The sequence below is a fragment of the Nerophis lumbriciformis genome, linkage group LG31 (genome assembly GCF_033978685.3).
Source record: "Nerophis lumbriciformis linkage group LG31, RoL_Nlum_v2.1, whole genome shotgun sequence".
Classification (NCBI taxonomy): Eukaryota; Metazoa; Chordata; class Actinopteri; order Syngnathiformes; family Syngnathidae; genus Nerophis; species Nerophis lumbriciformis.
Genome location: NC_084578.2, coordinates 30,821,986 through 30,845,999, shown reverse-complemented (window position 1 = coordinate 30,845,999; position 24,014 = coordinate 30,821,986). Strand labels below are relative to the sequence as shown.

Below are 24,014 nucleotides of genomic sequence, written 5' to 3'. Positions count from 1 at the left end.
AACTTTTTTTGGCCCCATGGTGGAATATTTTGCAATTGTTATCAATAAAAAACGTTGATAGACCGAATCACCGTGTCACATTTTTTGTTTTGGCACTCGATACGTAGGCAAACACTAGTTTGTTATGTGCAACGTTTGACGTTAACACAGATTGGGGCAAAATGTGGGCGACCCTATACATTATACAGCATGGATTAATTTTTTTATATTGAAAAATGTTATATCGGACAAAATGCCAGAAAAGGAAGAAAGTATTACACGGAACGACAATGCATGAAATAAACAGTTAAACATTTTGAACATGTAGTCATTACATCTGTTTTATTTACTGGTATACAGTTTCATACACACAGTGTATATGCAGTGTTGGGGGGGGGGATACAACTTTTTAAATTCTGATACGTTACTAATATTGCAGCTTTGAGTTTTGCAGGTATTGATCTGATACTATATCAGCAGGAATCATACATACTTATTCTGTATTGTAACATGTGAGAAAAGGTTTACTCAAGGGAAATGACTCAAACAGAAATGGTAGGTCTGAAAAACACTAACCTATTTATTATCATCCGTCTGAAATTGACTTAGGCGGTCTTTAAATTTATGTGGAGTGGTAATTTTTGGCGACACTTAATGGCCATGTCAAAGTGAGATGGATACCTTCTAATATGCTTCTGCCTTGGAAACTTTGTCTGTGTAAGTAATATGCAACTAGAATTATTTGTTTAATACAGTGTTTTAAAGGTGTCATGATTTTTCTTTTCTACATTTAAATCACTTCTTTTTGGTCTGCAATAATATGTAATGGTGGTACTTGGGTCAAAATGTTGCACAGATTTTGTTTTACATAACATCTTGAAGCCGCTTACCGACTGTTTCTTCATAATGCGCTGTTTTGTGGGCGGTCTTATTTACGTGCTAAAGCCCTCCACCAAGCCAAGCCCCCTTCGACTTTGTCCCCACCCCGTCAGCCATGTTGTAGTTTTTAGCGCGTTCATATCGAGTCTACTCACAGATATAAGACAGAACTAAACGCTACTTTTTATTACAACTGGCAACAGCGGATAATTTTAGCATGCATGTGCACGTACAAGCCAGTCGGGCCGAAGAGGATAGAGAAAAAGAAGGAACTTATTGACTACAACTGACCAAAAATGTACAAACTCACGCAAAGCTCTTTGGCTAAAACTCTACCATAAGTGAAGATATTCGCTGACGTAACTAAGGCACAATATGTCACTTGTAAGTATCAAATTTGAAAGAAAACAAGCTTCTGTTATAAACATCTTCTCCTTGGTTTGATTTCACATTTTCGGGATTCATGAGGATCCCTAATAGACAAAACAGGTGCCAACAGGTAAGAACAATTGGTTTTGCATAATAGGACCCCTTTAAACTGCAATTTTGTTCAATTAAATACCTTTATTATGTCTAGTTGTGTGCTTAGCTGTTGTGTAGCTGCTCGTTCCTAGTAGCCGATAGCCTACAATGTTTACCTTTAGTACATGACTTGACTAAAATACAAGAAAATACCAACTTTGTGTGCCTATTGGAGGATATTTGGATGTTACCTGGCTCTCTAGCACAAGTGAGCACGTTGCATGACTTTGTATCAGAGTTAATATCGGATATTTTAAATGCAAGTCAATGTAATCTCAGTCTAAGACTAGATTTGACCTATCTAAGTCCATGAGCATGAACTGATAAAGCCGACTGAGGTATTGGCACCAGCCGCTAGACTAGATCTATCCAATCTAAGTCTGAGACTAGATCTGACCAATCTAAGTGCATGAGCATGAACTGATGAAGCCTACTCGGATGAGAGGCGAAACGTCTTCTAAGACAACCAAACAGTCCAGTTGTGATCGATTGAATGCCCTGAGATTACAATGATCTAGATGAATAAGAACATTCATACACAATCAGATGCTTTTTTTTTTGCTGATATCAATATCAGATTGGGGAAACCTTACACAATGTATATATGACTGATTCTAATTGTGCTGTGATAATCAGATTTTCATCTTGACTGACGGTAACCTAATAGCTGCTGCCTTCACTTCTGCTGTTAGGTCAACACCCAGTTGTGCTCTGCAATAAAAAATGTATGTTTGGTTTGATATCACAACTGACTACATATTGAAACTCTTCCCATTGCTTACTTTGGCTCATAGCCTATGTCTGCATGTGGAAGCAGTATGCCCCTCCCTTCCCGGAGTCGCTCAACACCGTTCCTGATGAATCAAAGAAATTGTAAGTGGTGGAATGGTAAATGTGCCAAAAAAAAACTATTGTTCACGCACCATGCAATCATCACTCCATTGTCAGTGCAGTATTTGGCGGGAGGGCAGAGCAGAAAAACGCCAGTTGCCTCGGTGATGATGCTCAGTGACTTGCGTATGTACTGATTGCTAGCAACTCCTCCAGACACTACCTAATCAATACAATAAAAACAAACACTGAAATAAGGCATAATACATACAATAAAAACAAATAATGAACTATGGCATAATAAATACGATATAAAACAAAAACTGAACTATGCCAAATAAATAAAATAAAAACAAACACTAAACTAAAGCCTAATAACTAAAACACACTGAACAAAGGTCTAGTGCAGGGGTACCCAAACTTTTTGACTCGGGGGGCCGCATTGGGTTAAAAAAAATTGGCTGTGTGTGTGTATATATATATATATATATATATATATATATATATATATATATATATATATATATATTTTCCTCACGCACTAATTGACTGAAAGAGTGTGCACTTGCCGCGCGCTTGCCCGACACTGCGACGCGAGCGCGATGATGCCACGTTATCCATGGGAAAATGCATTTTTAGACGATATGATTTGCCTGAGCGGATAGTAGGCCCCCAGAGTAACAAGCGGTAGAAAATTAATTAGAAAGGACGGATTTTTAAAAATAATAATAAAAAAAATAATAATTAAAAACAAAAAAAAAATATATATATATATATATATATGTATGTGTGGGGAAAAAAAATCACAAGACTATTTCATCTCTACAGGCCTGTTTCATGAGGGGGGGTTCCCTCAATCTCCTGATGATTGAGGGAACCCCCCCTCATGAAACAGGCCTGTAGAGATGAAATAGTCTTGTGATTTTTTTTCCCACACATACATATATTGCGCTCTACTACGGTATCGAGCACTATTTTTTGGATAACCTTATTAAGACATATATATATATATATATATATATATATCAGTGACGTGTGGTCACTGGAGGCAGGTGAGGCAGGGCCTCACCTGCCATCATGGAAAGAAAAAAAATGTAAAAAGAAAAAAAATCTATTAAATTGTTATATGTATTCAGTGATTATACTATAAAGTTATTTTCCATTTAACTTCACCAGTTTTAGATTATTTTTATTCAAAATCGCTGAATTTTCACATTTGCCGTTCAAATACTGAGAAGAGACGGTGCGGTGATCAGCAGCCAGTTGAGGCACGTCACTCAGTTGTGCCTCAACATGGATTGCGAACTCGGCTAACTGCTGGCCTGCTGTGCAGTGAGACCGTATTGCTATATGAACTATGTTATACATTTCCATAGTTTAGTTAGCTGAGGTATATAATGTACAGTGTATTTTGTCTACAACTGTATGTGTGTAAAGTATTTCTTGTGCTGAACAATCATAAAACTGCTGCGAAGACGCACTGGCTGAGGCTCGCGTAATCCTGCCTCCTGGTGCCGGTTAATGCACCCCCCGACGGGAGCGCCATACCAACCAAAGCCCATACCCAAACCCTCCACGTGCAAGACCGAATCCACCCAAAAAAAGTCACTTAACAAGAAGCCAAAAAGTGCAAAAACAACAATGCTCGCGCCGGAGGAGCCGTGAACGACTGCAGGGCCACAACATTAGGTACACCTGCCGACTGCAGCACGGATTTCATATTTCATTCATTCACAACTCCTCCAACACGAACACCACTGTTCCCGCACTTATAAGTAAAGGTAAGACAATAATAACGTTTTTTTTAATTAAATGTGATTTTTTGTGTGCTACAGTTTGTATGTGTAAAGTTAAGTTAAAGTGCCAATGATTGTCACACACACACGCGCCCGGGAATCATTTTTGGTGATTTAACCCCCAATTCCAACCCTTGATGCTGGTATGAGCTTTTAAACATAACCCGTTAACTGCTGCCAATCAAATGGTGAATAAGATACTCTTTAGGGTTCATATGTTTGTAAATCTGACTGTGATGAAGTCAGTGCCTCACCAGTCATGAACCTCACCGCACGTCACTGAGATATATATATATATATATATATATATATATATATATATATATATATATATATATGTGTGTGCACAGCTCTGGTAATGGTACATTCGCACCCACCAGCACAAATGTACTTAAAAATGTAACAATCAAAATAAATTGACTTTTTTTTGTCTACTAGAGCATGCATATATAATATGCATTAGTTTGACCATTTAAAATCAACGATAATAAAAAGGAGATGCTTGGAAATAGCATAAAAATGCCCCAAAAACTTGGAAAAACGCGATTCATAGCGCTACTTTTTGGTGTAACCATCATGAGCGTTCTGTTCAGGTATATTTCTTTTATATTTTGATAAATCATCATACTTATGTATTACTAAATTTAAATAGGTAATGATCAATCTTTAAGCTGTGTGTATTTGATTTCAGTTTGCTTTTGACATCTTATTTAGAATTGTAGTTGAAACTTTTACAACCTTGTGTTGCGCTCATGATGGCGTAACCAAACTAGATTTCATTTAATGATCTTATTTTGAATATTTATTCCCTTTTTTACATTTAGTATATTTAAATATACTGTGTTTTATGCTTTTTTCTTTTTGGAACATGTACTATACATATAATACAATAAAGTCCCATATAAAATTATGTTTCTAGCAATACTTTAATTTTGCCTTTGAAAGTAACACTCCAATGTCCATTAGTGGAGCTGTACACATATATATGTATTTTTTTTTGGGGGGGGGGGGGATTCTGGCGGGCCGTATCCCTGGTCTAGCGGGTCATTCTATCGAATCAGTGCCAGTTGCTTGTTGTAACTAAAAATGAAAGACAATTTTAGTCTTTTTTACAACTCTTAATTTTGATACCACACACATCGAACTATTCAATACATACATTAGCCTACCTCAGAACACTATTTCATTTTTGTACAAGGAAAGCCAAAGACGACTCAATTGAGTAACAGGACTGAAAGTAACAGGAGTTAATTTTTTGTAAAGAATTAGCAAATACATGACATATAACCACATAAACCTTTAAAGTCACTTTGAAATTGGAACTTTGGTACTACTTAGTATCTTACATGCTTGTTGTTTTAGTGTATTTTTTTAATCAAGTGAAGTTTAGTAAGATATTCACATATTTCATATTGCATCTATATTTAATCCTTTCAATCTTATTCCACAAGGAACGGTAGGTGTCAGTAAAATTTCATTTTACATTTGTATGATGACAATAAAGATTAATTTCATTCTGATAGCATTTACTGATGTTGACACTAAGCACATTACAGTGGTTCAGCAAAAACATATTTTTAACGTAAACAAATAACATTAACAAATTGCAACTTCCTGTGGACCGTGTGACTCGTCGAATACTTTTCTGACCAAGTCAAACCTGATCATTTCCCACAGTACACTTAATGACATCTGTGGCTGGTAAAAACTTAATTACTACTAAAAACAACTTGGAATTTATATGTTGTCTCAATAAGTAATCACAAAATTATCACATTTGAGATGTGAGGGACAATATTATTGGTGGATTTGGATCAAAGAACAGGACATGTATTAAGTTAAAGTTAAAGTACCAATGATTGTCACACACACACTAGGTGTGGTGAAATTTGTCCTCTGCATTTGACCCATCCCCTTGTTCATCCCCTGGGAGGTGAGGGGAGCAGTGAGCAGCAGCGGTGGCCGCGCCCGGGAATCATTTTGGTGATTTAACCCCCAATTCCAACCCTTGATGCTGAGTGCCAAGCAGGGAGGTAATGGGTCCCATTTTTAGTGTCTTTGGTATAACTCGGCCGGGGTTTGAACTCACGACCTACCGATCTCAGGGCGGACACTCTAACCACAAGGCCACTGAGACACAGATTGAAGGATGAGTTTGACATACACCTACCAGTGTGGGACAGAGTGAGGGTAGCAGTCCATTGGCCTTGCAGAACAAGATTGCTCGATGTGTACGCTTTGCCAGATGACAGGCAACTGTGTGCTGTGTCGCCGCCGCAATATCACTCACACATGACAGCAGAGTTCCACGTTCAATGCCTGCAGAGGAAGAAAATAACACTCACATCTTGAGAGAAATTGGTCATATGCAGCGCAACAACGAGAATAAGGCCAAAATACCAAATATACTTATTAGGAATAGCAACAGCATAACCGTTGATGACAAACATATATCTTTTTTGTAAAAGGTAGACATTTGCAACATATTTTTTATGGTAATAGTTATCATGTATTTCAAACATGCATATGATGGTTACGATGGTACATCACAAATTTTATATTTCTCATAACATGCCCGAAAAGGAGTAGGAAGAAGCAGATCTTATTCAATCCTACCCCTTTTCCGTTTCATATAAATTACTAATACATTTGTTTGTTCACTTCCTGTCCTCAATTTGTCACAAAAATGAAATAAATAAACAAATAAATATTCAAAGAATTCTCATGAACAAATAGTTGATTACCGGTAAGTTGTAATTCGCATAATGAGATAAATAAGATTATTACATTTTTCAAAAAAATGCAAAATGTTTATCAGGATTCTTCTTCTTTGTAATTAGTCGTTTTATAAAGATTGAACAATTTTGGTACCAGTATTGTTCCCTGGGGTACGCCACAAGATATATTTAGCACTGTAGACTTGTGTTCCCCCAGCTTCACGTAATGCTCCCTGTTCGTTAATAAGTAGCTACTTACCTAGTTCATCAAAACCCATTGTCAGATTACTATATTACAAACCCTGTTTCCATATGAGTTGGGAAATCGTGTTAGATGTAAATATAAACAGAATACAATGATTTGCAAATCATTTTCAACCCATATTCAATTGAATGCACTACAAAGACAAGATATTTGATGTTCAAACTCATAAACTTTATTTTTTATTTTTTTGCAAATAATAATTAACTTAGAATTTCATGGCTGCAACACGTGACAAAGTATTTGGGAAAGGGCATGTTCACCACTGTGTTACATGGCCTTTCCTTTTAACAACACTCAGTAAACGTTTGGGAACTGAGGAGACACATTTTTTAAGCTTCTCAGGTGGAATTCTTTCCCATTCTTGCTTGATGTACAGCTTAAGTTGTTCAACAGTCCGGGGGTCTCCGTTGTGGTATTTTAGGCTTCATAATACGCCACACATTTTCAATGGGAGACAGGTCTGGATTACAGGCAGGCCAGTCTAGTACCTACACTCTTTTACTAAGAAGCCACGTTGATGTAGCACGTGGCTTGGCATTGTCTTGCTGAAATAAGCAGGGGCGTCCATGATAACGTTGCTTGGATGGCAACATATGTTGCTCCAAAACCTGTATTTAACTTTCAGCATTAATGGCGCCTTCACAGATGTGTAAGTTACCCATGCCTTGGGCACTAATACACCCCCATACCATCACAGATGCTGGCTTTTCAACTTTGCGCCTATAACAATCTGGATGGTTCTTTTCGTCTTTGGTCCGGAGGACACGACATCCACAGTTGACAAAAACAATTTGAAATGTGGACTCGTCAGACCACAGAACACTTTTCCTCTCTGTATCAGTCCATCTTAGATGAGCTTAGGCCCAGCCCAGCAAAGCCGACGGCGTTTCTGGGTGTTGTTGATAAACGGTTTTCGCCTTGCATAGGAGAGTTTTAACTTGCACTTACAGATGTAGCGACCAACTGTAGTTACTGACAGTGGGTTTCTGAAGTGTTCCTGAGCCCATGTGGTGATATCCTTTACACACTGATGTCGCTTGTTGATGCAGTACAGCCTGAGAGATCGAAGGTCACGGGCTTAGCTGCTTACGTGCAGTGATTTCTCCAGATTCTCTGAACCCTTTGATGATATTACGGACCGTAGATGGTGAAATCCCTGAATTCCTTGCAATAGCTGGTTGAGAAAGGTTTTTCTTAAACTGTTCAACAATTTGCTCACGCATTTGTTGACAAAGTGGTGACCCTCGCCCCATCCTTGTTTGTGAATGACTGAACATTTCATGGAATCTACTTTTAAACCCAATCATGGCACCCACCTGTTCCTAATTTGCCTGTTCACCTGTGGGATGGTTCAAATAAGTGTTTGATGAGCATTCCTCAACTTTATCAGTATTTCCCAACTTCTTTGTCACGTGTTGCTGGCATCAAATTCTAAAGTTAATGATTATTTGCAAAAAAAAAATGTTTATCAGTTTGAACATCAAATATGTTGTCTTTGTAGCATATTCAACTGAATATGGCTTGAAAATGATTTGCAAATCATTGTATTCCGTTTATATTTACATCTAACACAATTTCCCAACTCATATGGAAACGGGGTTTGTAGAAAAACAAACACCACCAAAAGATCCCTTATTTTCATCCACAAGTTGCAGAAATGTATGTATATACTGTATATGTACGTTTTACTGTTGAAATAAGGAGCATTAGGGAACGGCTGGGAGCGATCTACAGCAGTGATGTTAGTATTTGAAAGTATATCATCACACATCCACAACATTGTCAGTATAAACAAAGAAGAGAGAACATGGGTGTGTTGCTAAATGTTTATACACTAAATTACCCAGAAGGCTTAGTGCTGCAGACGGTCACCGGAAGACGGTCTAAGCTACAAGTGTGGGCATGAGTTGTGCAGATAGAGCAGTAAAGAGTTGAGATATTGTTAAAATGTTGCTTAACCTGGTTTGTCTACACAAGAAACAAACATTACATTTTGAAAAATTGTATTGACGGAAATTACAATAATTGGACTACATTTCCGATGAATAGGGTTGGGAATCATGCATTGACTGGAACCAGGACTAACAATCAGATTATTTTGGAATCGTTCATACTTTTCAATTTTGATTCCTAGTTTTGAAGACTTTTTATCTGAAGTAATGTGCAACTAATATTTATGCAACTATAATGATCTGATACTTGTTTATAGAGCTCAGTGATAAAAATATATCAATATATATCACGAAAGACATGTTGATAAAACATTCAATACATATAGATATTTTTTTTTCTGTTGGAAGAAACCGAAAATTGCGAAGCAAAGTTGGTTGCATGAACAAAGGCACTCGCTCTCTTGTAACCGAGCAACGCATGAATTGATCATTGATCAGTGGGAGTGACATGCTAACAGCCAATCAGGTAACGGTATCAACTACCAAATTTGCTTGCGCCATCTTGTTGTCTTGCGGTTGATTCCTTGCGTGGAGTGAAAAAAAGAGGTTAAAAATTAAGTGCTGCAGAGATCGTAAAAACTGTCGATGTAACAAGAAACGTCACCTTAACAGCATGGCAGTTTTTTTTTTAAACGGACCGTAGTCAGACCGAGGCGCTCGTAGTAAGTAATATCACACCACCATAGCCGCACTCACCCTTGAGCACAGCAGAATACATGCAGAAAATAGTTATTCTTGGGTTTCTCTGTTTACATTTTCACACTGCACTATTTTGTTACATTTTATTAAGCATTTCTCAAGTATTCCTTAGTTTTGTACCTTAATTGTAAAAGGTTACAATTCGGGATGTCCGATAATGGCTTTTTGCCGATATCCGATATTACGATTTTGTCCAACTCTTTAATTACCGATACCGATATCAATCGATTGGGCTTCACGGTGGCAGAGGGGTTAGTGCATCTGCCTCACAATACGAAGGTCCTGAGTAGTCTTGGGTTCAATCCCGGGCTCGGGATCTTTCTGTGTGGAGTTTGCATGTTCTCCCCGTGACTGCATGGGTTTCCTCCGGGTACTCCGGCTTCCTCCCACCTCCAAAGACATGCACCTGGGGATAAGTTGATTGGCAACACTAAATTGGCCCTAGTGTGTGGATGTGAGTGTGAATGTTGTCTGTCTATCTGTGTTGGCCCTGCGATGAGGTGGCGACTTGTCCAGGGTGTACCCCGCCTTCCGCCCGATTGTAGCTGAGATAGGCTCCAGCGCCCCCCGCGACCCCAAAGGGAATAAGCGGTAGAAAATGGATGGATGGATGGATATCAATCGATACCGATATCAACCGATATATGCAGTGGTGGAATTAACACATTATTATGCCTAATTTGGACAACCAGGTATGGTGAAGATAAGGTACTTTTTTTAAAAATTAATAAAATAAGATAAATAAATTAAAAACTTTTTCTTGAATAAAAAAGAAAGTAAAACAATATAAAAACAGTTACATAGAAACTAGTAATGAAAATGAGTAAAATTAACTGTTAAAGGTTAGTACTATTAGTGGACCAGCATCACGCACAATCAAGTGTGCTAATGGACTGTATCCCTTGCAGACTGTATTGATATATATTGATATATAATGTAGGAACCACAATATTAATAACAGAAAGAAACAACCCTTTTGTGTGAATGACTGTGAATGAGTGTAAATGGGGGAGGGAGTTTTTTTGGGTTGGTGCACTAATTGTAAGTGTATCTTGTGTTTTTTATGTTGATTTAAAAAAACAAAAACAAAAAAACCATACCGATCATTTCCGATATTACATTTTAACGCATTTATCGGACATCCCTAGTTACAATGCTTAATATGATTTTAGAAGTTTGTTTACGGTACATTGATTAAGTGTTTTCCATGGCTGTGTTGACATTTCATTTCCTTTCCTTTCTAGCTTGATTGCTGAGGGGATCAGAGAAAGGTTACATTTTAAATAAAAATGTTTACATTTATGTATTTTTCTCCTGGTCCTTATTTTCGATAAAACACTTATATCGTGATACAGTGTTTAGCCATATCGCCCGACCCCACTTGTTTATGTTAATAAACGTGGTGTTTTAGACCGCAAAATTGTTCAGTTAAGGACACTTATGCATAGCTTGTGTGCTTAGCTGTTGTGTAGGTGCTAGCTCCTAGTAGCCAAAAACCCTACCATGTTTACATTTTGTAAATGACTTGACTAAAATACAAGAAAAGACTAACCTTGTGTGCTTATTGGAGGACATTTAGATGTTAACTGTTATTTTGCACAAGTAGTCATGCTGCAGGACTGTAGCTTATATCGGAGATTTTGGATGAAAGAAACTTGTTTTTAGCTGATATTGGATCTATATCCAATATCAATATTGGACCGAGACAACCCCATTGCTAATATTTTTTTTTTTGTTTAAGTAATCAATCGGACATTTCCACCAAACAGAACTCTGGTTAGCGCCATCATTGAAACCATGCAAACTTTTATGAGGACCCTGCCTATTTAAGAATCGGTTAGAAACCGGAATTGAAAGAAGGACTTGAAAACCGGAAACATTCCAATTCAAACTATACCCAACCGTAGTGATGAAGTTGTGGGGATAGGAGAGTATTGAATAGGTTGAATTTGCGATGGAAACATAGCAATTTCTACCCACCATTTGCCTTTTGTGGACATAGTTAAACTTCCAGTGCAATAATCATTCTATACTAAATCAGACTAGATTACCACATTATCCACTCTACAATGGTATATTTAAAACAAGAGATTATGTGTCCTCATACCTTCCTCTGCTTCTTTTTTCACTATCGTCATGTTAATTTGATTTCGAAGACCAGCAAAAGAAAAGCAGCAGTCGTAATTTTGTCCCATAGGTGTCGTGAAAGGAAACCTCATCCGGTCACCGTCCTTCGCCAGAAGCTCTATCGCTTGTCCTCCACTCAGTGTAGAGCACTTTGGGTGTTTGATGAGTGACAAACGCCTTGCCACCTGTTAATCCAAAGAAAAACTAAATTAGCTTTAAACCAACAACGGCAACATCATAGTTAAAAGGCTTACTTTATCTAGTGAATCACCAGGAGCTTCATCCAGACTGTGGCCAAGAAGAAGGAAGTCGTCCACCCCGCGAGCTACAGCAAGAAGGGAGTGACCACCAGAGATGAGCAAGACCAGGAATGGGAAAGAAACTGGCTGTAACATCCGGACAGTCAGGGCATGGGCTTCCATGTGGTGGATGGGGATGAAAGGCTTGTTGTTCTGTCTAACGAACCTCTGGCTGAACTCAAGACCAACGCCCAAGCTCAGCCCTAGGCCTGGCTTCACTGTGGTGGCTACAGCCGACAGTTGGCTTGGGTCCACACCGCTCCTCTGCAAAGCCTCCTTGACCACATGCTCGATGTGTTCCCGATGAAGCTGTTGTGCCACGGTTGGAATGATACCTCCTGTCCTGTATTGGGAGATATGCAGGCTTTAGAGCGTTTTCTATTCGGGCTCCAGTACTCTGGAATGCCCAACCTGTAAGTTAGAGATGCGACCTCAGTAGAAGCATTTAAGTCATATCTTAAAACTAATTTGTATACTCCATCTTTTAAATATAATTTTTTTAGACCAGTTGATCTGCTGTCTCTCTTTTCTGCTCTTGTTCCCATTGGGTTGAGTCTTTTCTTGTCCTGATGTGAGTGGGATCTGAGCCGAGGATGTCATTGTGGCTTGTGCAGCCCTTTGAGACATTTGTGATTAAGGGCTTTGTAAGTAAACTTTGATTGATTAATGTTAAAGGCCTACTGAAACCCACTATTACCGACGACGCAGTCTGATAGTTTATATATCAATGATGAAATCTTAACATTGCAACACATGCCAATACGGCCGGGTTAGTTTACTAAAGTGCAATTTTAAATTTCACGCGACATATCCTGCTGAAAACGTCTCGGTATAATGACGTCAGCGTGTGACGTCGCGGATTGTGGAAGACATTTTGAGATAGCATGGTGGCCAGCTATTAAGTCGTCTGTTTCATCGCAAAATTCCACAGTATTCTGAACATCTGTGTTGGTGAATCTTTTGCAATTTGTTCAATGAACAATGGAGACAGCAAAGAAGAAAGCTGTAGGAGGGAAGCGGTGTATTGCGGCCGACTTCAGCAACACAAACACGGCCGGTGTTTCATTGTTTACATTCCCGAAAGATGACAGTCAATCTTTACCATTGGCCTGTGGAGAACTGGGACAACAGAGACTCTTACCAGGAGGACTTTGAGTTAGATACGCAGATACGGTACTGTGAGTAAGCTTCCAAACATTTGATCGCTTGCCTGTACGTGCGTGCCGCTATGTGCATGTCACGTAAATAATTCAATGTATACACCCTGATGATTATCTTGTGTGATGACTGTATTATGATGATAGTATATATGATAGTATATATCTGTATCATGAATCAATTTAAGTGGACCCCGACTTAAACAAGTTGAAAAACTTATTCGGGTGTTACCATTTAGTGGTCAATTGTATGGAATATGTACTTCACTGTGCAACCTACTAATAAAGTCTCAAAAAGTCTCACGTACGTAATTTTGGGGACTTTGGGGAAATATATGTGCTGTATGAACTTTGGGGAGGTGAACGGTACTTTGGGCTGTGGGATTGAGTGTGTTGTGCTGGTGTTTGAGTTGTATTGGCGGGTTATATGGACGGGAGGGGGGAGGTGTTTGTTATGCGGTATTAATTTGTGGCATATTAAATATAAGCCTGGTTGTGTTGTGGCTAATAGAGTATATACTGTATATGTCTAGTGTTTATTTACTGTTTTAGTCATTCCCAGCTGAATATCAGGTCACACCCGCCTCTCACAGCATCTTCCCTATCTGAATGGCTCCCACTGCCCTCTAGTCCTTCACTCTCTCTTTCCTCATCCACGAATCTTTCATCCTCGCTCAAATTAATGGGGAAATCGTCGCTTTCTCTGTCCGAATCGCTCTCGCTGCTGGTGGCCATGATTGTAAACAATGTGCAGATGTGAGGAGCTCCACAACCTGTGACATCACGCTACTCGTCTGCTACTTCCGGTACAGGCAAGGCTTTTTTATCAGCGACCAAAAGTTGCAAACTTTATCGTCGATGTTCTCTACTAAATCCTTTCAGCAAAAATATGGCAATATCGCAAAATGATCAAGTATGACACATAGAATGGACCTGCTATCCCCGTTTAAATAAGAAAATTGCATTTCAGTAGGCCTTTAAAACTACATTACAGACAATTGCAATGACTTTGATGAAAAATAAATATGAAACGGTGACATGCGGCCAGGGGAGGCAGGTGAGGCTGAGGATGAAAAAAAGAATAACAATGACCACATAAAATACGTTAGGGACTAAGGATTTTGATAGTCAAATCTGATATGTTACATTTTGCCCATAGTCAATGATAAGTTTTGGCTTTTTTTTCCAAAGACAAATAAACCCATGATGATGTGTAGTATTGCACTGGTAACTAACTATGTGTCAGTAATGTCACATGGATGTGCTATAGTTCTTATACATACTGTAGCGATTCCAAGTTAAAAAAATGTATATAAAAAAACGTGAATAATAACAAAACATTTGTGACTTTTTCCGTCTCAAAAAAAAAAATGTTCAAACCACAGTTTGTGAGGTTCCTGGCTTTGGCAAAGACCAAGAGGACATCAAAACTGATCAAGTAAAGGAAATAAATGTCATAAAGTTTTCGTTTGTGAAACAGCGGAAGGATCATTACCTTTTCAAGAGGAGGGCTACACATCATAAGAGAGGCGGTTCGTCTAAAATAACCCAGATTGAAACACATTTTACATGTGGGTGGTTGATGAGCCTTTTGTGTGCTTGTGGGTCGTTGTATTTCTCTGGGGCCAGATTGCTATTTTGTAAACAACATTTGTCTTTCAATGTTTAAAAACTCTGCAATTCCTTATTTTGAATGACGTTACATATTTCTTTAATACCTTTTATTGTCCACTGTTTAAATGATGACACCTCCTTCTCCTGGCTCGAATTGGGTGTCAAAAGGCTATCCACTGAAGCACTTTCTGGTCTTGATTTCAATTGTTTAATAAATATAAACTAAAGTTCCAATGTGGTAGAAAATCCCAGATTGTCCCGGGAATTTTCTAATATTTCAAAGATAAATAGATAGATAGTACGTTATTGATTCCTTCAGAATATGCTGACAGGTATGCAGATAGCTGCATGTACTTCCTATACTAATAAAAGGTAAAGACCACAGTTTTTTTGCGTTCTATGAAAAAATTAGGACTTTTAAATTTAACGTGTGTGGTTGATCATAATTTTTTTGCATTAATTACCGGTATGTAAAAACGCAAATTAATCAGTTATTTTTTTAAATAAAATGCTTAAAGGCACTGTGCGTTGTTGTACTGTCAGTGCTCAGGTCAAAGCATAAGACACTGCAAGATAATTTAGGAGACTCCAACTGGTGTGTGAGCTGGCAAATGTCGATTCGTAATCTGTACCGACATCCATCCATCCATCCATCCATCCATCCATTTACTACCGCTTGTCCCCCTCAGGGTCGCGGGGGTGGCTCGAGCCAAATACAAAGACCCCAAACCTGGGGTGATCGAACCCAGGACCTTCTTATTGTGAGGCACACACACTAAGTAAAATATTTGAAAATTGCTTGTGTATGACTTTCTGACAATAAAATTGCATTTGTGTGAAAAAATATTGAGGTCTTTTTAGAGGTAATCTTATTCGTTTCTATTTTTAAATGTTTTGTTTTAATTCTAAGTAAATCACTTACTGCAATAACCCTCGTGTAATGTTCATATTGTTGTTTCTCAGCCAGCGTTTGTGGGTCTGATGGACCCGTTGTATTTTGTGGCTTTTAATGCCTCACAATCAAACACTTTTATGTTAAAATACTGAACAGATGTTTACCTTATCCCAATAAACATCTGTTCAGTATTTTAACATAAAAGTGTTTGATTGTGAGACATTAAAAGCAGATGTTTACATTACCCCAATAAACATCTGTTCAGTATTTTAACATAAAAGTGTTTGATTGTGAGGCATTAAAAGCCACAAAATGCAACGGGTCCATCAGACCCACAAACGCTGGCTAAGTAACAACAATATGAACGTTGCACGGAAAATTTCTCTGCCAGTTTCTGCATCCCACAGGGATTCTTCTTTTGTGTTTATGCACCTGCGGTTCCCACACAAGGTTGCAACATTGTTTGTCAACACTGTCTGCTCTCATTTTCTCGCACATTTGACCCTCTGATGTTCTGTGTATCTACACTCTGTCCTCCTCCTGTCTAGGCCTGCTGTGTGTGTGTGTGGGTGGGTGCGTGTGGTACACAGAACATCAATTTCCACACTTCTATTAGCCCCGGGTCCAGTGGACCCGGACCTCTTATATGTAATAGAAATGTGTAGGGGGGGTGTATGGTGTGTGGTCATTAAATATGTATTCTGATATATGTTCTTCACAGAAAATGAGGCAAAGTCAGTGAGTCTCAGTTTGAAAAACCAATTAATTGTATCATTTTCCTTTTAATAAAAAATGAAAACGGGTCCCACAGACCAGAACACCACACAACCATGAATCATCTGATTTAAAACGAAGTATTTGAAAACAATAGCTTTACCTTAAGTGAATTGTTCTAATCTTTGTATGGACATTAGAGTACAAACATTTAAGTGAAAAAATAAGTCAGTGCCTCACCAACCATGAACCTTACCACAAGTGCCATGATAAAGAACTCCCACCTCAGATGCACCTCTTTCTGTGTGTGCAGAGCCTCCCCCAGCACAGCACCAGTCTCATCGACAACAGCAGCTCCAGTGTCATCGCAGCTGCTCTCAATGCCCAAAACTAGTCGTGAGCCGGAGTTCCCTAAAGCAAGGCATCTCCATGAGTGTTGATATTGAAGCAGACTGTGTATATTTTTTGTCTTTAAAGAGAACATGGCGTACATATTAGCCAACGCTAACAATTAACTGAGAAAGCATTATCTAGTTTCTTAGTGTTACTAAAATGTCCATATAAGATTAACAACTAGAAAGGATCGAGAAGCTAGTTTTTCTTTTCTCTGAATCTGTGGACCGCTTCTCCTTGCTCGTCTCCGTGTTTCCAACTGACACGCTACTTTTTTTTAACTGCAATTACACACCGCCACCTACTGCACTGGAGTATATAGCGAGCTTGTTTTTTTTTTTACATTGCTTTGGCAGTTTGGCTTAGCAGGCTGGTCTCTCAATCAGAAGGGCGGAAAGGGAGCAGGCACTGAGCCAAGCATTCGTTTCTATTGTGCTTACATGATTTATTAGTCATTCGTGGTTATTACTGTAATGTACGGGCAGTGAGCGATGCCTACACGCATGCGCGGGATGTGGGGCAGGGCGGAAGTTACCAAATAAAGGACGAACAAGTGACCTTCTCTGCTTTATTGATTTCATTTAAAGTACAAGCGTATGTTTTTGTGTTGGCGTAAGTATTTCAAATAACAAAGCCCCTCTGATACTTTAGCTAAATATCATTTAAGTTTACCTTGCGGTGTCACACGTAAATGATTCCGTGTGTCTATCAGCAAACGTTTAAATGTCTGTCGCTTGAATATCGGCGCTATACATAGTTTTCACGCCCGACTGATTTCCCATGATGCTCCGCGCGATCCGCCATTTTGAAAGGCAAGCGCACCGGTACAACATCAGCAAATTCATATATACGAACCCGTTCACAAACGTATGCATAATGGCCGAGAAACCAGCAAAAAAGAAGTATAAAGAAGGCTTGGACAACCAGACGTTGGAAAGATACAACCAGAAGACACAATGCATAGGCGTTGACCCGTACGAAGTGCCGAAACAAAGTTTCACGTATGACCACAAATGCCTCCCGGCCATAACGTACATAGACATTTTGAACTACCTCGTCAATTACACCAGTGCCTATACAATGGAGGAATTGAGGGCATTCAAGTCTCTGGAGGCGTACAACCAGTTTATTAACGGATGGGTCAGCGACGTTAAAAGCATGACTGCAAACGAGAAAGTGCTTGTAGTGGGCAGGGTATGTATATATAACGTACATTAAAACCATGTGTTTAGCGAGGACACGTCGGACTCCTTAGGATAAGGGGAGTCTGCCCAAGCCTGTCCTCTCCCATCCACTTATATTTATTTATATATGTGATAAATTTGTTAATTTATTCAATTTGTTAGTTTTGATAACAAGCAACCTGGGCTGAGATGGGCGCTATATATCCTGAGGGGGGGGGGCTTTCGCTTTCGTGGTCCATCCCATAAAGGGCTTCGAGAATAGCAAATTGACAAAAAAATAAACAATACATCGTTCTAAAATGTTTAATAAACAGATTGAGACGTAATCCTACCTGTTACAAAGTGATCAGAACATATTTTGGAATGTTGAGATGGCTCCTCTTTCCTGTTGATGCTTGCCAACCACAAGCGTCGTCTCTCCTCGCTGATTCTCCTTGTCTGTTCTCCTTCGTTGTGTCTAATTTTAGGAATACTGAAAAATCCTCGCTGCACTGATCCATCCCGTCGATTTGTACATCCATTCACTCAACAGGAAATAACCATTATGCGCCTTTCACCAGTGTTTGCTCGAAGCTATTGTCAATAATCGTGAAGCGTGTCAACTAGGCCAGGTGTGTTTTGTTTGCCTCCCAAGATGGCGGATGACCCGGGATAACCCGGATGTGTGACGTCACGTAAACACCATGTATTATAGTGTACGGTCAATCTTCAATCTGCTGCTGTGAATCTTTTTCAATTGGATCATGGGGATCAAATAACTTTGTTGGGTGGTAATACGCCAAGTTGGTGGATGTCAAATTAAATAAAAAAGAAGAACGTCGTTCCTTTTTTATTTTATCTTATAAACCTTTATTTATAATATGCAACATTTACATGCAATCAATAAATAATAAAGAACAAAACAAGTACAGAAACAGTACAAAACAGCGGCAGGGGGTTGTAAACTCAATAAAGTAACTAAAATAGAATGCTAAATATATATATGTAACAAAATGTAAAGCCATAGGCTCACACAAATTATGTCAATAATCCAAATTTGGAACACAGCATCATAGTTTTCACAGCTTTTTGGTTCTTAGAGGTAGAGAGTGTTTTAAAGTAGAGTTCTAATTATTTTTAAAGGCACAAAAAACAAGTCGGGTATTGAGAAACTTACATTTATGAATATAAAACTTAGCCAATTGTATAATGAGGTTGCAAAGGTAATATACATTTTCAAATTTTTTCAAATTCATTTGTCATGAATATTGTCCAGGATGAAACGACAGATGCCCTGCCATAGTGATCGAGTACTTTCACAAGTCCAAAAGAGGTGGTAAACAGTCCCTGGATGCATGTTGCATAAGGTGCAGGTAACATCAATGTCCTTCTTGTATCTAACCATCACAGTCTTTACAGGGTAATAAGAACGTCGTTCCTGTCCGGGTATCCCAGCCCGCGAGTTTAGAGACCCTAACGCAAGGGTCACCAACGCGGTGCCCGCGGGCACCAGATAGCCCGCAAGGACCAGATGAGTAGCCCGCTGGCCTGTTCTAAAAATAGCTTAAATAGCAGCACTTACCAGTGAGTTGCCTCTATTTTTTATTTCTTATTTATTTACTAGCAAGCTGGTCTCGCTTTGCTCGACATTTTTAATTCTGAGAGAGACAAAACTCAAATAGAATTTGAAAATCCAAGAAAATATTTTAAAGACTTGGTCTTCACTAACTGACAAAGAAACAGATAACAGATTTGGTGTCCAGTTCAAAGTGTGACATGGTTTATTTAAAAATTTGAAAGTTGACTTTTGTATTTTACATGAGTTATTATTTGTACAAACATGGTGCAAAGTAATTCATGATTTGTTAAAAAATGTTAGTGGCCATCCATCCATCCATCCATGTTCTTCCGCTTATCCGAGGTCGGTTCGCGGGGGCAGCATCCTAAGCAGGGAAACCCAGACTTCCCTCTCCCCAGCCACTTCGTCCAGCTCTTCCTGAGGGACCCTCCCTAGGGAGGCGTTCGGGTGGCATCCTGACCAGATGCCCGAACCACCTCATCTGGCTCCTCTCGATGTGGAGGAGCAGCGGCTTTACTTTGAGCTCCCCCCGGATGGCAGAGCTTCTCACCCTATCTCTAAGGGAGAGACCCGCCACCCGGCGGAGGAAACTCATTTCGGCCGCCTGTACCCGTGATCTTGTCCTTTCGGTCATAACCCAAAGCTCATGACCATAGGTGAGGATGGGAACGTAGATCGACCGGTAAATTGAGAGCTTTGCCTTCCGGCTCAGCTCCTTCTTCACCACAACGGATCGATACAGCGTCCGCATTACTGAAGATGGCGCACCGATCCGCCTGTCGATCTCACGATCCACTTTTCCCTCACTCGTGAACAAGACTCCTAGGTACTTGAACTCCTTCACTTGGGGCAGGGTCTCCTCCCCAACCCGGAGATGGCACTCCACCCTTTTCCGGGCGAGAACCATGGACTCGGACTTGGAGGTGCTGATTCTCATCCCAGTCGCTTCACACTCGGCTGCGAACCGATCCAGTGAGAGCTGAAGATCCTGGCCAGATGAAGCCATCAGGACCACATCATCTGCAAAAAGCAGAGACCTACTCCTGCAGCCACCAAACCGGATCCTCTCAACGCCTTGACTGCGCCTAGAAATTCTGTCCATAAAAGTTATGAGCAGAATCGGTGTCAAAGTGCAGCCTTGGCGAAGTCCAACCCTCACTGGAAACATGTCCGACTTACTCCCGGCAATGCGGACCAAGCTCTGACACTGATCGTACAGGGAGCGGACAGCCACAATCAGACAGTCTGATACCCCATACTCTCTGAGCACTCCCCACATGACCTCCCGAGGGACACGGTCAAATGCCTTCTCCAAGTCCACAAAGCACATGTCGACTGGTTGGGCAAACTCCCATGCACCCTCAAGGACCCTGCCGAGAGTATAGAGCTGGTCCACAGTTCCACGACCAGGACGAAAACCACACTGTTCCTCCTGAATCCGAGGTTCGACTATCCGGCGTAGTCTCCTCTCCAGTACACCTGAATAGACCTTACCGGGATCTCCAGAACACCTGAATAGACCTTACCGGGAAGGTTGAGGAGTGTGATCCCACGATAGTTGGAACACACCCTCCGGTTCCCCTTCTTAAAGAGAGGACCCACCACCCCGGTCTGCCAATCCAGAGGTACCGCCCCCGATGTCCACGCGATGCTGCAGAGTCTTGTCAACCAAGACAGCCCCACAGCATCCAGAGCCCTAATGAACTCCGGGCGGATCTCATCCACCCCCGGGGCCTTGCCACCGAGGAGCTTTTTAACTACCTCAGCAACCTCAGCCCCAGAAATAGGAGAGCCCACCAAAGATTCCCCAGGCACTGCTTCCTCATAGGAAGACGTGTCGGTGGGATTGAGGAGGTCTTCAAAGTATTCCCTCCACCGATCCACAACATCCGCAGTCGAGGTCAGCAGAACACCATCCTCGCCATACACGGTGTTGATAGTGCACTGCTTCCCCTTCCTGAGGCGGCAGATGGTGGTCCAGAATCGCTTCGAAGCCGTCCAGAAGTCGTTTTCCATGGCCTTGCCGAACTCCTCCCATGTCCGAGTTTTTGCCTCCGCGACCGCTGAAGCCGCACACCGCTTGGCCTGTCGGTACCTGTCCGCTGTCTCCGGAGTCCTATGAGCCAAAAGAACCCGATAGGACTCCTTCTTCAGCTTGACGGCATCCCTCACCGCCGGTGTCCACCAAAGGGTTCTAAGATTACCGCCACGACAGGCACCAACTACCTTGCGGCCACAGCTCCACTCAGCCGCCTCGACAATAGAGGTGTGGAACATGGTCCAACCGGACTCAATGTCCAGCACCTCCCTCGTGACATGTTCAAAGTTCTTCCAGAGGTGGGAATTGAAACTCTCTCTGACAGGAGACTCTGCCAGACGTTCCCAGCAGACCCTCACAATGCGTTTGGGCCTGCCAGGTCTGTCCGGCATCCGCCCCCACCATCGCAGCCAACTCACCACCAGGTGGTGATCGGTAGAAAGCTCCGCCCCTCTCTTCACCCGAGTGTCCAAAACATGAGGCCGCAATGATGATGACACAACTACAAAGTCGATCATGGAACTGCGGCCTAGGGTGTCCTGGTGCCAAGTGCACATATGGACACCCTTATGCTTGAACATGGTGTTTGTTATGGACAATCTGTGACGAGCACAAAAGTCCAATAACAAAATACCACTCTGGTTCAGATCCGAGCGACCATTCTTCCCAATCACGACTCTCCAGGTTTCACTGTCGTTGCCAACATGAGCGTTGAAGTCACTCAGTAGGACAAGGGAATCACCCGGGGGAGCACTTTCCAGTACTCCCTCGAGTGTATCCAAAAAGGGTGGGTACGCTGAACTGCTGTTTTGTGCGTAAGCACAAACAACAGTCGGGACCCGTCCCCCCACCCGAAGGCGGAGGGAGGCTACCCTCTCGTCCACTGGGTTGAACTCCAACGTGCAGGCAAGAATTGCTACCCCAGCTCGTCGCCTCTCATTGCGTGCAACGCCAGTGTGGAAGAGAGTCCAGCCCCTCTCGAGAGAACTGGTTCCAGAGCCCTTGCTGTGCGTCGAGGTGAGTCCGACTATATCCAGCCGGAACTTCTCTACCTCGCGCACAAGCTCAGGCTCCTTCCCCCCCAGCGAGGTGACGTTCCACGTCCCAAGAGCTAGCTTATGTAGCCGAGGATCGGACCGCCAAGTGCCCTGCCCTCGGCTGCCGCCCAGCTCACAATGCACCCGACCTCTATGGCCCCTCCCATGAGTGGTGAGCCCATTGGAGGGGGAACCCACGTTGCCTCTTCGGGCTGTGCCCGGCCGGGCCCCATGGCTCGCCATCGTGCCCCAACTCCGGGCCTGGCTCCAGAGGAGGGCCCCGGTGACCCGCGCCTGGGCGAGGGAAATCTGAATCCTTGTTGTTTCATTCCCATAGAAGTCTTCGAGCTGCTCTTTGTCTGATCCCTCACCTAGGACCTGTTTGTCTTGGGAGACCCTACCAGGGGGCATGAAAACCCCCAGACAACATAGCTCCTAGGATCATTGGGACACGCAAACTCCTCTACCACGGTAAGGTGGCAGCTCAAAGAGGAGATAATGAGGTTGCAAAGGTAAAATTAATTTTCAATTTTTTTTTCATAATCCACATAGCACATCTTTAAAACAAAGCACACATTTGTCATGAATATTGTCCAGGATGAAACGACCATAGTGATCGAGTGCTTTCACAAGTCCACAGTAAACAGTCCCTGGATGCATGTTTCTTAAGGTGCAGGTAACATCAATGTCCTTCTTGTATCTAACCATCACAGTCTTTACAGGGTAATAAGAACGTCGTTCCTGTCCGGGATCCCAGCCCGCGAGTTTAGAGACCCTAATGCCTAGAGCAGGGATGATGCAGAGTCTCTCGCTTGTGCCTTGAAACACAACTCTACTTTTATTAATAGATTACGTGCATACACAGAAATGTTTGTCAACATTATTAGGCTTCAAGCAAAATTGTTTCTACATATATGTCGATTTATTAAAGTAAAACCTACATTTTGTAATTGGCTTAAGATAGGCTCCAGCACCCCCCGCCACCCCTAAAGGGACAAGCGGTAGGAAAGGGATGGATGGATGTTCAAAATTATCAATCAAATCTTGGAAAATGATTAAAAGTACAAAAGCCCTTCAATTAATCTCTTTATTGAAGACATTTGAAGTTATTTAGAATAGCCTTCTTTCGGTCAATTTGAATTTTGTATCTTATCCTATTTTTTTTATTTTTTTTATTGTTATTTCTATATTATATATTTATTTGCTTTAATTTTCTTTCCTTTCCATATTTTGTGAAGGACAGGATTTGCTCAACATGATGGATATTTGATCATGTTGAGATAGGTTGAAAGTGCCTTGGTTTTTAGTTTACATTGAGAATATATGTTTGTATGCACATTGCTCAATTAAAAACATAA

General features: G+C 41.0%; 1 protein-coding gene across 4 annotated transcripts in view; it reads right to left on the bottom strand.

Moving 5' to 3' along the window:
- Positions 1–17,109, bottom strand: part of osgepl1 (O-sialoglycoprotein endopeptidase-like 1) — a 43,796-nt gene extending 26,687 nt beyond the window's left edge. The window contains exons 1-7 of one of the 4 annotated variants that reach the window (XM_072912014.1): positions 16,731–17,109; positions 12,022–12,409; positions 11,748–11,952; positions 6,178–6,326; positions 2,304–2,434; positions 2,163–2,234; positions 157–2,091 (exon numbers count right to left, since the gene is read on the bottom strand). In XM_072912014.1, coding sequence (XP_072768115.1) covers positions 2,013–2,091; positions 2,163–2,234; positions 2,304–2,434; positions 6,178–6,326; positions 11,748–11,952; positions 12,022–12,409; positions 16,731–16,939 — 1,233 coding nt within the window. In that variant the 5' untranslated portion in view covers positions 16,940–17,109 and the 3' untranslated portion in view covers positions 157–2,012. Of the gene's footprint in view, positions 1–156; positions 2,092–2,162; positions 2,235–2,303; positions 2,435–6,177; positions 6,327–11,747; positions 11,953–12,021; positions 12,410–16,702 lie in introns of those variants that run through there. The other 3 variants (XM_072912015.1, XM_072912016.1, XM_061926243.2) reach the window with 3 other exon arrangements.
- Positions 17,110–24,014: the final 6,905 nt, after the last annotated feature.